Here is a 14,966-nt window from a genome sequence, read left to right as displayed (position 1 = left end):
ATGGATGGAAAAATTTCCGTGCAAGACACAGCCATATGGATTCTCAATTAAACCAAACTTCTAAGATCTCTTCTCGTAAGTGTGCTTAGAAAATAACCTTGAAAGCCTAGAGCGTTCTTAAAGGCCTGAACATCCGGTTTTAATTTTGGAAACTGTTTACTTTGATATCACCGAACTCCTGAAGCAGTGTACGAAACACGTACAAGCATCACATACGGGAGGATACGTTGCGCCTGTTTACGCGTATTTTCGTGGGTGAAAAACGGGAGCCATCGCTAATTTGTTCTCAGTTTGAGGAAGAAGACGCTTAATTGCTACCGTGTGAGTTGCGGTTTTCAGTCGCTGCAGGTCGCTATCTTAGATTATATTAAAAGGCAATCGAGATAACAATAACAAATTAACATATAACAAAGGCGCCTAGCGTCGGAGAATTTTTTGTACAACTATTTCAATTAAGTGATTAGTGTGTGTTGAAAATTATCTTAAAATGGCAAAAGCCAGCGTTTATTTCTTACGATTCAAGGCAGAGTGACGCTTCCTTCCTTTTACAGATGATAAGCATTGTAAGGTATTCTAGATCTGAATTGACGGAATCTCGTAATCTCGAAGGCGTGGTTAATGGCACATTATAGTTGTTGTATTTCCCTTATCTTCTCAGGAGATCCTGAAAGACAAGGAAATTCAGTAATTGCTTCCAGAAAACCACAGGAAAACCAGCGGTACACCAATAGCTAACGTTTCACACTTTGTATTACATATTACGTATGTTTCTCGCAGTGTATTTTTGCGATCTAAAAACAACTTTTCATCACTCACGCTCAGATTGTAATGGTCTAATTAATGAATACGAAGGGAATGAGATGTAGGCCAAAGAGCACGCTGTTTGCACACTTGAATTAATTAAGAGTTGATAAAAAGCAGCTGGAAGAGAGGCAGAGATAAAAAAGTACATATTGCAAGTTTTTTTGGTATCTCTCACTACAGAGATGAATGAGTGTTTAGCGATCCAATAAATCAACTACTCTAAATGATACAGATATTTAATTTACTGACAACAAGCATTGTGAGAAAGCTTCGCACAACTTCACCGATAGAATTAACTTTTGCTGCAGTCACGTCTTGTGAACTGAGACCTAATAGAAAGGAGTTTCTTGCCAGGATTCTATGTCATTCTAAGAGGTTACTGCCCAGACGAGCCGCAACATTGAGCATCATGCTTCAATTAACAAGCCTCGTCTTACATTTACAACAGAGAAACTATTAAAATGAACATTTGTGGAGATTTCAGAGCGTTCTACATAAGTAGCAAGTTGGAAAGAAAGTGCTAACAAAGAAAAAAGGTCAGCAAAGGAAAGCAACAAAGATGAGAGTGATGCCTCCGCCATTAGCGTACCTTTCCGTCCATTCAGTTATACTTTCTCATCAAAAGGGAGCTTTAAGTTTAATTCTCCGCTAAAAGGATTCGCGGCTTCCGCTCTGCGCACCCAGAAAGGAGAGTCAAGTCTTGGCAAATGTAAAACCCATCAACGCCGCAATTTGGACGAAATGGTTTCTAACGCGCGCAGTCACACCCCGGCGCGTTTTCGAGATTCCTTCACTGGCAAACAAAGACACTAAGCCGTTTATCAGATCAGTTGTATCCGATTGCTCAGCCTTAGGTCTCGAGGTTATCTTCAATAGGATATTCGGTTAATTTCCGCCCCCAAGCAGATATAAACACAGCCAAGTACCTGGTAGATATTAAAGGTACACATACTTGCAAGGAACAACGAAACGTTCGCATCTGAAGGGATTGACTTCAAAGAAAGCTCCAATCTAGGTGAGTTATTCCGCATCCACACTTTATTGATCGAAATATTCTAGTTAAACAGGTGTATATTAACGGAAAATCGTTTTCAGACAAGTTCGAACAGTTTTCGTGTCTCGATTAAGACATTCGACTCACTGGGTATTTCCGAGTTCAAAGATAAGAAGCCTCCATATTTTGGAAGTAAAATATACCCTTTACTAACCGAATTATCAAACCAGCTCTCAGAAATGGGCCGTTAAACCCGTTATTCAATCCTTTTCAGGAGAAAAAAATCGGTTAATGTCGTCTTGCAAGCATAAGTCGTGGATGAAACAGCATTCTGGAATGTTATTCTGTAATTCACAGAGAAATGTGAGGTATTTACATCGAGGTTTGTTCGATACTTCGTAAGACCAAAACCACGAACCGATGAAGGTTTTAGCAGTTGTTTAATCTTCGATATATGATAAATTAGAGTCTTACAAGTACACACAAAATTCACCGGGGAGGATCGATTCTTGCCAGCGAGCCGAACTACAAAGCAACATAAGGTCATACCACAGCACAACGATGAAAGAGTTGGCGGGGGAGGGGGGGGAGGGGGGGGGGAGAACTCCCAGAAATTTTACGGTGATTTGTGACGAACGCCTCACAACTCTGATTTCATATCACAAGTTGCATCTTAAGCCCCAAATTCTGCTCTATTAAGCAAGGTATTTAAAGTCAACTACTTCACGTTGCAGGGGCGTGTAGCTGTCAGCATATTATTTAGGAATCAGTTTGGGAATTTTCGTCGTCTTCGCCCTCCCCCCCCCCCCCCACCCCCCTCCCAACATTCTTCCACTGGAGAGAACGTCACATGCAGGGTTTGTGTTCATTCTTAAATCCTCAAACCTGGAATTCTATCGTAGAACACTAGTTAAATGGATTTCTTTAGGGACTTGAAACAGTTCAAAATCCTAAAAATCTCAAAATAGAGTCTACTTATTGCCTATTATTGCACAGCTTTTCTAAAATACCAGTTCTAAAATAGTCTGTCGTGTTTAATTGAAGCAGACAAAGAAAAACGCAATTTCCGTCGAGTAAACCTCTTACAAAATCCGGTCTGAAAATAAAGCTCTCCAAAATTCCTTTGCACTCCACGCTCAACACACGATCTTCGTGTGTTTGGATTTATTTGTGAACATGATAGAATAGTGAGACAAACTGGTTGAACAAGTTAATAATGATATTTTAACGGGAAGCTTTCTCACCCGTAGGTGATCTACAGAAAGGTCCCGATCCAAGTTTGTGTAACTAGTGCAGTCGTAAGCCAAACATTTCTTTTAGCAGTTCAGTTGAATCAGGTTTCCCACAGACATTTGACACTGATAAAGCCAAAACTTGCTTCATAGCTTATTGGTTTGTTTGAGTAAGGAAACGCAAAACAAACACAACAAAGATACAAATGATTTTTTTATAGATTGGCCTTTATCGAAGAGATTGGGGTGGAAATTAAGATGCCTATGAGATGTAAGATTGACTTTTTTTTGTTATTTAAGTCAGGAGTTTCATCAGTTAAAGTTTGGAGTTAACAATTTTTGTGAACCTCTGTTTAGTTCACTCCAAGCATTGTGACCAGCATTAGCATGTCAAAACATTTTTGCAATGTAGTAAAATCGAAAGATAAATATTTAAAAAAATGGTTTTCAAACAAAAATAAGGAAAAATTCATGCATGCCATGCTTAAGGGCAAATGCAAAACATTCGCAGAATTTTCTCGTTTCACAAGTCTGGAATAAAATCTTCATATGCCTAAAAAACGCGGAGAATTTAATGTAAGCAAATAACTATAAAGAAAGCACACACAACAAAAGCTTTATTGACGGCAGTAGAACGCTTAGCGGTTGTCTAATCGCGCTGGCATGGTGCTGGCATGGCATCAAAACAACCAAACATGCCATGGAATATCTGCTAGACTTGAAGGTGCTTTCATGTGTGATTTTTTTTCTCCTGGCTCTGTGCAATGCCACCGTCAGTTAATTACTTGAGGTCCTTGGCATCAATCGACACTTAACTTTTATCCAACTACGATCTAAACTGGTTGAAAGACTACAAATGATCTGCTATCGACACCATAGAACACGTGTTAGCTACGACGAGGTAGTTTTGAAACTCACTCTTGACAAAATCGGAAAAAAAAATTGGTAGAATCGTAGATGAAACGCGTAGGAGCAAACAAGAAAATCTTATAGGGCCCTGACTTGTTCTACTCTCAAGAAATAGCACAAAATTGAAAACAACGTTGTGGGTCACGGGTGCGTTTTTTATCTCACAAAACCTGCCAAACATATAACCTGCTAAAAGTACAACTAACTTGCTAACGTTCGCTGACATTCCCACAACCAATAAGAGCTGGCCTTTGTTGTCTGAGCCAGTCAAGAGCACGCCATGTGAGCAAACAATCTGTGCCCTTTTTGACCAGAAAAAAAACAGTGACATACGTCATCTCGTAAAAATTTGGCAACTTTACAGACTTGCATAACGAACCCAGTGTGAAAATAAATCAGTAAATAACTGATTTCATGGGGTGAATGATACATAACATATTGCGCCAGTGGACCACCTATAAAGATGTGAAAATAACAGAACTAGAGAAGGACAAATTATTACAACTGTTCACTTGAAACATTCGGACTTCACAAAATATAGTATGAAATGGCAAAATATCTCAAACCCTGTCGCGCCCAGGCGTCTGAGATTGAAATTCGTAAACAGCAAAAATAGACTGGAATTTCAGCACGTAGTAGTACAGGAAACGGTCGAATTTTGACCTTGCACAAATACGCGCATGTTTTCACAATAAAGAAAACTGCGATGACAATCTTTTTTTCATTCCTAAGATTGAAATGTCCGTTATATTTATAGATTACCGTTCACTTATTTTAATGCTAGTTTTGAGTAATATGTAAGAAGCTGATGTTTATGTTCTTAATTTCTCATCATCGGTCTGTTTGACAATATACTGATGCTGTAAGGAGAAAATATATTTTAACACTCTTGTAAGGCAGTCCGATAGATCGCCAACCTCGCTACTTTTTCTGTTTTTGTTCCAGACAAGATGGCAGGCACTGGCATTGCCATGATGATCGTCTCCATAGCAACCAAGATATACACCGACACTGGTGGTCCGGGACTCACCATCTATAGACCTCACTGTCCCCCCGGATTTTGCATACTTGGGGACTACGCACAGGAGGGGGACATTAAAAAACCAAACCACGGAGTCATGTTGTGCATTCTGATGCAACAAAACTCTACGGTCGTCGCGGAAGCCGAGGGGTTTGCCCAAGTGTGGAGCAGCGAAGGTCCCGGAAGTGGAAACGGATATAGCGATGATGAAGGACCTGAGACAAGCGAGGGAAGCACTGGGTCGGCTTCCGGTCACAACGACATCTTGGCATTTTGGAGACCCAAAGTTCCCAGCGAAGACTACGTTGCATTGGGTCACGTGGCAACAACCAGTTATGAGCCGCCGTCCTACGATAACGTGTGTGTAGTGCACAAAAGCTCAGCCATACCAGGAATCCCTGGTCGACGAGTGTGGATTGAAGAATCCCGGATGGCAAGCCTTTGGTCCGTGGCTTCCAGCTATCACTATTTGAACTTGGGAATGTTCTTTAGTAGCGACTCAAAAGCGGCGCCTCGTATATCCCAGTTCTGGTCCCTGCTGCCCGAGGTTGTTCCAGCTCCTCAAAACGCTTCGCTGTCGATCAAAAAGCTCACTAAAGACGACTTGGCGCTTATCTACAAAGGCCAAGAATGCAGGACTTCCAAGCTCCTTAGCGTGTACCTCCCTCGAGCCCCTATCGGTTACGCGCCTCTGGGGCATTATGCGGAACGAGGTTTCAGCCGAGCTAGTGAGGCGGCTCCCATGCTAGTGGTAAAAGAGATGGGAGGAAAGGGTCTATTAAGACACCCAGTTAACTACCAGGAGCTGTGGAGGTCACATGCCAACGACACAGAGGCAGCCATATGGCGACCAGTGCCTCCTCCAGGATACTTCTGTGTCGGACACGTGTTAGGCGTGGGCTCTGAGGCGCCGCCTACAAACGCCATCGTGTGCCTTCATTGGAGCGTGATCGGAAGAGGCTGGCCATCGCGTAGCAAGAGAGTGTGGTGGAACAAATGTTCTCACGGGAAAGATGCGACCATCTGGCGAGTCAGCGGACTGGACGACTGTCTCAGTGCTGGAACATTTGTGATTCATCGTGGACTCCACAACCCGCACTGGGAAGAACTACTTTTTCACTGCTTTTATCTTAATGAAGTATCAGTCAGATAAAGTGGCATCACACGCAACAGAAACGTTTTCATTTCGGTGATTTAGTATTGATCGTTCATGATCGCTGCTTTTCGCGCATCTCGCATCGAAGAACTCCCGCGAGACTGCCGTGAGCCTGCAGACAGTCGAGGTTTACTTGTCACGCAATTGTCAAACTCTAACTTAACACAACGCGTTACTTGTCATGCAATACTTTCACTCTAGCGTGACAAACCGCATATGTAGTCTGCAAACACGATCGTTGGAGAGAGAACTGAGACAGTTTTGCTTTAAGTAAAGAACATTTTGTATTCACGTTCTAAATTTTATAATTTCTAACAAAGACTGAAGACATAAAGGTCAGTTTTGCGGCACAGTTTCTGATCTTTGTAAAGAAGACATTTCATGGTATGTATTAAAAGGCAGAAATGTACTTCAGCCATTAGGTTCATTACGCAGAATTAAAAGGAGAACATGGACGTTTCGCGTTCCTAAAAACTACTTTTTGTTCGTTAATAAATTTACTACGCTGACTAGATCGTATGTAGTTAATAAGAAGATTAACCAAAATAATTAGAGAAAGAAATAAAAGACTGACTTTTCAGTTCAGGTTGAGGATGGTGTCGTTAACCAGTTGTAATAGTTAAGTCCCTGAACCAATACTACTATACTGGTGAGACAGAAGTGAGAAAAGCTATCACAAAGATAAAAATTCAATAGAAAAGTACTGAAGTGAGCCTGTAACTCCAGACATGACTAACACGACACTACCAAGATCCCGCCACCACAAATTTCCGCAGCCTATATTTAGAGCTTTGCTAAGTGTAGAGCACAAAGATAACGCCACCCGCACTTGGCTTGCATTTCCTCCATGAAGCTGCTACTGTAAAGACGCTTTTGTAGTTAAGAGCTTTCCTATTTTGACAAATTAAATTGCAAGTTTTGATTAATTGCTTAGTTATCTTTTCATTGAAAGAAAGAGATAATGAAAGGCAGACCATCTCATAATAGAGCGACTTCAGTTGAAATCAAGTTCTCCAAACTATAGTTGGTAGAGGAGACGAGAGAATCACAGAAAACTTCTATAAACCAGTAGGGAGAATTTTGACTCGGATGCTTCTCAGAACTCTAAGGAATAAGATTTGATCTCGCACCACTTTTTTGTCGAAGAATCGCAGAAAACGTCTATAAATCAGTAGGGAGAATTATGACCCTGAAGCTGCTGAGAACTTCAGGGAATAAGATTTGATCTCGTAACGCTGTTTTGTCGAGGTGTTTTACAAACACGACGAAGTAAAATCACTTAGTAAGTCAATTCAGAACACGCCATAGATTACTAGATTTACTCACAACTCGAGCTTTGAAAGCCGAGCTTACAACAACAAAAAATGACCACGAAGACCCAAGTGTCGAGCGCAAGGGAGAGGAACCCAGGCTTGACTGGCTACGACCGCGAAGGACTTTGAGAAGGTAGCCGTTTTTTGAACAGCGTTTTCAGTCCACGTGTTCTAGTTCTGTGTATTGTAATTTTATAGCAAAACTTTTGTATTGTCATTATAATTATAATAATTGCGAGTCAATGATCAGCGAACCGTAAAACAATAGCACGAGAGCATAAATCGAAGCGTACGGCGGATAAGAGGACAAATTTCTCCCCCAGTTTCGACCAAAAACTAAAATCGCGCTTACTGATCAAGTTGGAACTGGCTTCTCAAAACACCGCATTTTTTTTTTCCTGTTGAATCAAATTCAAGTCCAAACAATTCTTTTTAAACAAACCGTATAGTACGCGTGCGCATTAGCAACTAATGCCACATGGATCTGCCACATGCAAACCACATGGAAGAATCAGCACAGCCGCATTTAAACGTTTCTTCTACCAAAAAATAGTAACTCTGGTTTTCCTTCAACACGCATAAATCTTTCGCCTTTTACTAAAGATTTCCGTGGAGGAGAACAACTGAATGAGTCTATAGACTAATTTTTCGTCGCCCTGCCTTTCGGCGGGGCTCCTAACGAAGAGTAGAAACACTAGAACATCTACGTATTGCACAGCTTAGTGAAGTAAAAGTGCGGTCGGCTGTTCTCTTGGTCACATACCTTGCTTTTCCATTATCAAGCACAGAGTTTGAATAGCGGCCCAGTTTAGCTCTAAATGGAGATGGAATAAGTGTCCTCCTGCGGTCAAACGTACAGCAGCAATTGAAGGCACTTGGTTTGTCCTTGTGAAGGATGACGAGGGAGGAGAGGACAGTCGCCCAAGAAACAAAGACAAATCTTCCAGCTGTTTAGTTAGTCTTGACGGCAGAAGAAATAATTCATGAAGGTGCGCGTTACTTTGGTGCCAATCTTGAACTGTGGTGAGATGGCTAGTGTGAAAGAAAATAAGGATTTAAGTAATTAGTTTTAATTTTCTGTGCAAGAAAAGAAAGCTTCTACGCTCTTTCACATCCTAGTCACTGTAGAGGCCATGAGTATCATTTCAAGAGATTTCTTGTGGTTGAAAATCAATTCGATACACGATCAAGTATTTTATGAAACTGGCGAACAGGTAAACAATATGGCAGCATTTTACTTCCGGATATCGTAACTACTAGTAATTTCAAACAAAATTCCACGACCATGATCAATGTCAAATTTCTCTCTACAGGCAGTGGTAGAAGTGAGCCTGGTCTAAGAGGGGTAAAAAGTGAGTGATCTTGACTTACCTGTGAGTAACATGGAGGAGAAAGGCAAAAAATTTACTGCACTTTCTTCGGAGCTCAACACAGCGTTTGTGCACATCATCTAACGACAGAATCACCCAGAGAGGACATGTTTAGTGTGCTATAACAATCAATTAATTAAATCATACCTAGCAGAGGGGGTTATTATGCTGAGGGTAAAGTCTGCATTTGTATCTTGTGGTCCATCAGGCTGGCACTCATCTCCAGTTTCTGTTGCAAGAAGTGACCAAAAGTATTTCTACTCTTCCCTGGCTGGGATGTTAGCTCATCACAGTGTCACCACCAGAATTAAATTTGCCGCTAAACCATTTAAAAACTGGGTGGAGGCTATGGCTACATCAAATTATGCTTCAATAATATTGAGATGATCTTTAAAAGCATAAAAATTCTCATTCAAGCATATTTTACAAAGCATTGCTACAGACATTCAAATTCAAAATTAAGTTCCAACTTTCACTGAACCAACTAAAACTTTTCCCATCCTAATTAATTACAGAGGACAAGTTGTAAAGAAGTGATTTAAGAAGTTTAACACCCAGAATTAATAGTAATGCTTCTCTCTAATGCTTCCATTTCTTTATTTTTCTCCTCTAATAGTTTCTTTTCAAACTGTTTCAAACTTTACCAGTCAAAGACGTAATGCTTCCATCATTTTCCAGCTTAAAAACTTGCTGCCTAAAAGTAATAGAATGAATAGATCAATGAAAGATCAATGATTGACTTTGGCTATTATCCCAATACAATCCCAAGCAAACTTGATTTATATGATACGCAACTCAATGATAGAAGAACAGTAGAAACTTGGTTCTGTCTTTATTGGACTACCAAAAAAAAATTAAGATTGGTCAATTTTGAATATTGAATCTGTGAGTGGTCTCAGTGGATTGGTAAAAAGCAGTGATACCATAGTGATATTATGATATAATATAATTTACTAAAGTTTTGATCTTCACTTTGTCATATGATAACTACTTACAAACTTCAATGAGTTCCCAACTGAGTTAAACAACATTCATAGTATTTTAATAGTCACCTGAGCATGAAGAATAATGTTTCCATCTTATGTGGGAGAGCATTGCCTGCTACAAAATTTGCTCCAAATAACTGGATCACCCGGTCACTGAAAATCTCTGGGTATGGATTTTCCTGGTGCAGAATCCTTCAACAATAAGAGAAGTTTAAGATTACAATGATCACAGCCAGTTCTATTCCAATAGTCAGGATTAGATGTGCCAAGTAATTCAGCACTGGCAGTATTTAAAGGGGCCATGTCACAGACAGTGCATCTTTAAGAAACTGGCTAATTTTGATCAAGTTTGTCAATAACTCCTCTTACTCTTTCTTTTTCTTAACCATCCTTATTTATTTTCTGGTTATTACCTTTTTGTTGTTTTTAATTGACATTGTACATCAGGAAAAAAAATACAACTCAAAATATCTTGACATAGCTCCCTTAACACTGGTTTCTGTCATATGAACAAGCAAAACCACTGCTACCTCTGACCCAATCCAATCCAACTGCATTCATGATATTCTAGCCCATTGTAAATAACACCCAGCATTTCATCAGGTTACTGTAACAGATTGTCAGTACCCGTCCTTACTCCCAGGTGGACAGAGGGACTGTGACAGTATGTGTTTTCTGTTATAGAATTATGGGTTGAGCAATAGTGTAAATAATGTAAGGAAACTTTAGTGAGGGAAATTTAGATCTAGACACACTTTTTACATCAGATGGTTTCTAAGTCAGGTTTATACATCCAGTAATCGTGTTGCTAAGTCTAAAGCTCAAGTTTCAAGACTCACAGACTGAAGAGTATCACAGTCTGTTTACATGGGAGAGTACTGGTACTGAGGCCAAACTCTTTCCCTCATTAGAACTAGCCCCCTACAAAGTCTCTCCTGGAAATGACATTCAAATGTTCTATGAAAAAATGCTTCAACTCTTTCAACTTTAGCAACCATCTTCTCTACCCCTAGAAATAGACTGCCATTCATTTCAATACAATTGCCCACAAGTTGACCTGTGAAAGCTAAGCTAGGAACAAGGAAAACATCTGCAACAATTACAACCTGGGTGCGAAAAAATGTGAATAGGGAGATTACAGCCAGGGGTGGTGGATGATACCTAAAAAACCTTGTGTCTCAGAAGCTTTCCATCCAATCTTTAAATCTCCTGGGAATCTCTGAAGCTTTTCTATGTGTCGTTTGTCTCTGAAAATCATTTGTATTTCAGTCTTGCATTTTCAAACAAGGGTCTCAGCATCTCAGCAAGTCTCAGATTTTATCATAATTTTCACCACCCCTACAACCACAGATGACTTTGAGAAAGTCTAACATTTAAATCACCAACCATCTGAAATAATCATGTTCTTTCAGAATGGAAGTCTGACAGCTATTCAACAAAGTACTCACGCGTTAAAGACCCCAGTTGCTAAGTAACCATTTTGGCACAGTGCCTCCTTCATTCTGCCAGGGGAGAGATGACCACTGCAACTGAACTCTGCTGGTTTTCTAATCACTGAGCCTTTGGGGTGAAGACAGAAAAAATAAAGAACTTGAGTAACTTTGGTCTGAAAACGGGCATAGATTTTGACCATTTTGGCCTGTAAATTTGGCCCTTCTCAGATGTTTACAAGAATAGAAGCCACCCCTGGTTAGCTGCGGTCACATATTGGAGCCGTGAACAAATTTTAGAGGTTTGAAATTGTGGTATTGTTGCTTCAAGTCTGAAAGAGTGTATGGAAAATCACAGATTTTGGAGTGAAATAGGGTACAGGTTTCAAGGGTCATGCCACACACTCTTACCAAAAGCTTTGGCGAGTACCCAACATATCTAAGCAAACATTCAGTAATTGAACCCAATGGAACACCAATCATTTGATTGGATTCGGCGATCGAACATAATCAAACTCACACTAAAATTTGGTCAATCAAACAAAAGTGAATGCTTGATTGCCGAACGGTTGACAATCAAACAAAATCGAACGTTCGATTACCAAACGGTCGACAGTGGTACTCAATCAAACGTGGAGTTACCAAACTCCTGTTTGTTTGATTTTTATGTTTAAAAATTAACACTGACGAAAAACGAAGTAATGAAAAAAAAAATGCCTAAATACTACCCTGTTATCAAACAAGTGTCTATTTTGTGGAAATTTTGTACGGTGAACCGTCTCCTTAATCCCCGTGAATCCTGGTACCGATTTGATAGGATGATTGTCACATCTGCATAATACCCCATAATAGCCACATGGTCAGGGGAAATTTCTATTGAAGGTCAAATTACTGTTAGCTTTCAGTGAACCCAAAAAGAAATGTTGAGAGCGTCAAGAACCCGAAGTGATATTTTTCTATTAATCCCATTTAATAAAGGTTGATTATGATTACTCCTGTGTGATCTTATCAAGAAATGGTTTCCGAACAAAATCGAATCGGATTGAGTTCGATTGCATTCGATTTTGTTCGATTAGTTCGATAATCGAACTCACAGCAAAATAGATGTTCGATTTTGTTCGATTGCCGAATTCAATCGAGCGATTGGTGTTCGATTGAATTTTGGTTGGATTTTGTTAGACTAGATGCGCCGGGCGAATACCACCCCGGGGGTCTCCTATTCATGGTTGCCGTTTGTTTCTAAAGAGTAGTTAGCTTATAGAAATTGTATGCATCTTTGGGCCTATATAGAAACCTTTCCGATAGAATCAATGATCTATGATTTTTGCATCGGTAACAAATCTTTAGGTTAAAACCTACCCGCTACTTGTGTTTGCAGCCGATCATGGTCATCACAGTCGATGGTAGTTTTTTGTCGCTTAGCTAATGGCTCCTCGCGGGTCTCATTTGAATCGCAGAATTCATCGAGATCCAGGCTATCAGGCCACTCTGAGAGATCTTCTAAATCGCTTACGTTGTAGTCGAACTCCATCATGTTTTTCTTTTCCTCCACCGAGGGACCAAATTACCCGCCATTTTTGATCTTGCGAGTCCTACCCAGGCCTCCCTGCCACGGTTTATACTAGTCCCCGGGCAAGCCGGGTAGAAGGAAAAGAAATACTCGAGAAAAGCCACCATAACTCTCTCAAACATTGCTCGACATTGTCCCATGCGTTAACGTTAGCGATTGCTGTTAAGGTTGGTGTACATTGAATATTTTTAACCATCGGGTTAATCTTTTAGTGAACATAAACTCACTTCAAGACAATCACGATAAACGTGTGTTCAAATGTTCTTATCACTCGTCACCCTCTATTTCGGACGCTTATGCCATCGTCTAGGGGGTAAGAACAATAGAAAAACCCTCATCGGGAGGAACAGAAGGTGGCTGCGGACGCTTAATAGAGGTGGCCGGTTAATACGGGTTTTATTCACAGTACTTCACTGACAAAAATTTTGGGACTTGATAACTGGCCGCTTAATAAGGGCTGGCCGCTGACAGGTTCGACTGTAGTGTCAAAATATCGATTGCTTGTGCATCATCTTCACAAAATACGATTTAAGCAGCGCATTCCAGTGGGGACCGTCGCATTTAAAACTTTTTTCTGGCAAAGGCAAATGCCACTTTATTTGAGAAACGTCATGGAGTGATCCCTTCCAATAACATTGCGTGACTATTTCCTCGCCCCTGCGGATTTCTGGCAAGAACAGAAAGGAAGAAACGGGTTTTGAACCGAAAGGAAACGAGAATCTTTTTAGGGGAACACTAGCCTGCGAGCCCGCCGATCGCTTTGTTCTCCGAATTCTTCTGTTTCGCGCTGGCCGAAATTTTTTTCCGTCCTCGCCGGGAGCCTGTTCGCAGGTTAGGGGAACACTCAAGAGTACCCATCCTCTCGTGAGAAGGCTGGTGTGTTTTGGGGTAGATATTACCTTGCTTATTGTCTTCTCAATCTTTTTAATATTTCCTTTTACGCCACTGGTCACCATTGATCACCACTGATCGCAACACCAAGAAGTTGCCCCTGACCCTCCTTTTCCGTAGATGATTTGAAAAGAACAGGGCGGGACACGTAAAACAATAATCGAAAATCGCAATTTTTTCCATTTCAAACTCTTTATTGATGTGTATGCAGAAATTACAAACGAACATATTCAGCCACTCACTCAAGTTCTTCAGGACAAATTTGACGCACAAGGCAAGAGAGGGTTTCACATCGAAGACGTGGGTTTGCCGTGCAAATCTGGTGTAAAGAAACGAGCACCGCTGTGGATAAACAAGTCCCATTTTTTTCTTCGGACGTTTCGTTTCCCTGTTGATAAAAAAAACGATCACCAATGTTTAAACAATGACTCGTCCTTTCATTATAAACCCCGGTGAGTAAAGAACGAACATGGACAACCGACGTTCAACTAGCACACAGCAAAATCATCTACCATGAAGATAAACAATGTTGAGATGAGGGGATCTCAATTGCCTGCCCACACCCACCCCCCCCCCCCCCCCGAATCTTTTTACTAAAGACACCCTCTTCTTCCCGGGTGGAACTGCCTCTTTGTGAATTTTCTTTTTCTTCCGGTTTCCGCCCTCCCTCCCGCTCACTTCTTATGTCCTACACCACGAAACACGCATGACCCTCGGAGACTAATTTCGGACGGCCAAAGTGACACACCCTGAATTAGTTCCAACACTATTTTACAGTGCCATTCGAAGACCATTCGAATAAAATGGAAAATAGATCGCATATTTCCCTTACCCAAACCTTTTCCACTTCAAAAACCTTCATAAAGAATCTCGAATAAGATTCTCTGTTTATTGTCATCGACGTCTGATCTGTTTGTTTGTTTGTTGTTGTTGTTTTTGTTTTGTTTTGTCTTTGTTTTTTTTTTTAAAAATCACTTCTAAATGCAAGAAATGTCACGCTATGGCAAATTGTTGGTATACACGTACTTCAGGTAACGCGCAGTAACAAATTGAAGCCCTGTAGCCAAACCCAACGACACTAGCCTGCGTTACAGTCCGTCTCCAGTCTACCGTCTACGTATATCGAGGATTTCGTGACACCGCAGGCTATATGACCCTTGATTTGCCTGGGTTTATTCATAATCACGTTATCTGTTTCAAACGAGCGGCCGTGTAACGCTTTCCGAGGGGAGTTACGTCACGCAAGATCGTGTAAATGCAATACTGCTAAAGGAGCACCGTTATCAAAGT

The 14,966-nt window shown here is 40.7% G+C and overlaps 2 protein-coding genes and 1 non-coding gene across 6 annotated transcripts in view; 2 read left to right on the top strand and 1 right to left on the bottom strand.

The window, feature by feature from the left end:
• The window catches only part of LOC145480567 (protein MMS22-like), a 34,391-nt gene extending 20,151 nt beyond the window's left edge, over positions 1-14,240 (bottom strand). Inside the window, exons 1-7 of one of the 4 annotated variants that reach the window (XM_081458812.1) lie at positions 13,919-14,240; positions 13,013-13,091; positions 11,234-11,345; positions 9,852-9,977; positions 9,444-9,493; positions 8,801-8,879; positions 8,193-8,461 (exon numbers count right to left, since the gene is read on the bottom strand). In XM_081458812.1, the coding sequence (XP_081314938.1) occupies positions 8,193-8,461; positions 8,801-8,879; positions 9,444-9,493; positions 9,852-9,977; positions 11,234-11,286 (577 nt within the window). In that variant the 5' untranslated portion in view covers positions 11,287-11,345; positions 13,013-13,091; positions 13,919-14,240. Of the gene's footprint in view, positions 1-8,192; positions 8,462-8,800; positions 8,880-9,443; positions 9,494-9,851; positions 9,978-10,955; positions 11,346-12,574; positions 12,840-13,012 lie in introns of those variants that run through there. The other 3 variants (XM_081458811.1, XM_081458810.1, XM_081458814.1) reach the window with 3 other exon arrangements.
• Positions 774-8,183, top strand: LOC145480573 (uncharacterized). The gene is made up of 2 exons (XM_081458831.1): positions 774-1,819; positions 4,885-8,183. The coding sequence occupies exon 2, from the start codon at positions 4,890-4,892 to the stop codon at positions 6,111-6,113; it is 1,224 nt and encodes a 407-aa protein (XP_081314957.1). The 5' UTR covers positions 774-1,819; positions 4,885-4,889; the 3' UTR covers positions 6,114-8,183.
• Positions 7,983-8,103, top strand: LOC145483191 (U5 spliceosomal RNA). The gene has a single exon (XR_014048891.1). It is a non-coding gene; the product is annotated as a U5 spliceosomal RNA (small nuclear RNA).
• Positions 14,241-14,966: the final 726 nt, after the last annotated feature.

The sequence above is a fragment of the Orbicella franksi genome, chromosome 3, assembly GCF_964199315.1.
Source record: "Orbicella franksi chromosome 3, jaOrbFran1.1, whole genome shotgun sequence".
NCBI lineage: Eukaryota > Metazoa > Cnidaria > Anthozoa > Scleractinia > Merulinidae > Orbicella > Orbicella franksi.
Note: the sequence above shows the minus strand (reverse complement) of the source record. Positions and strands in the feature narration are given on the sequence as shown.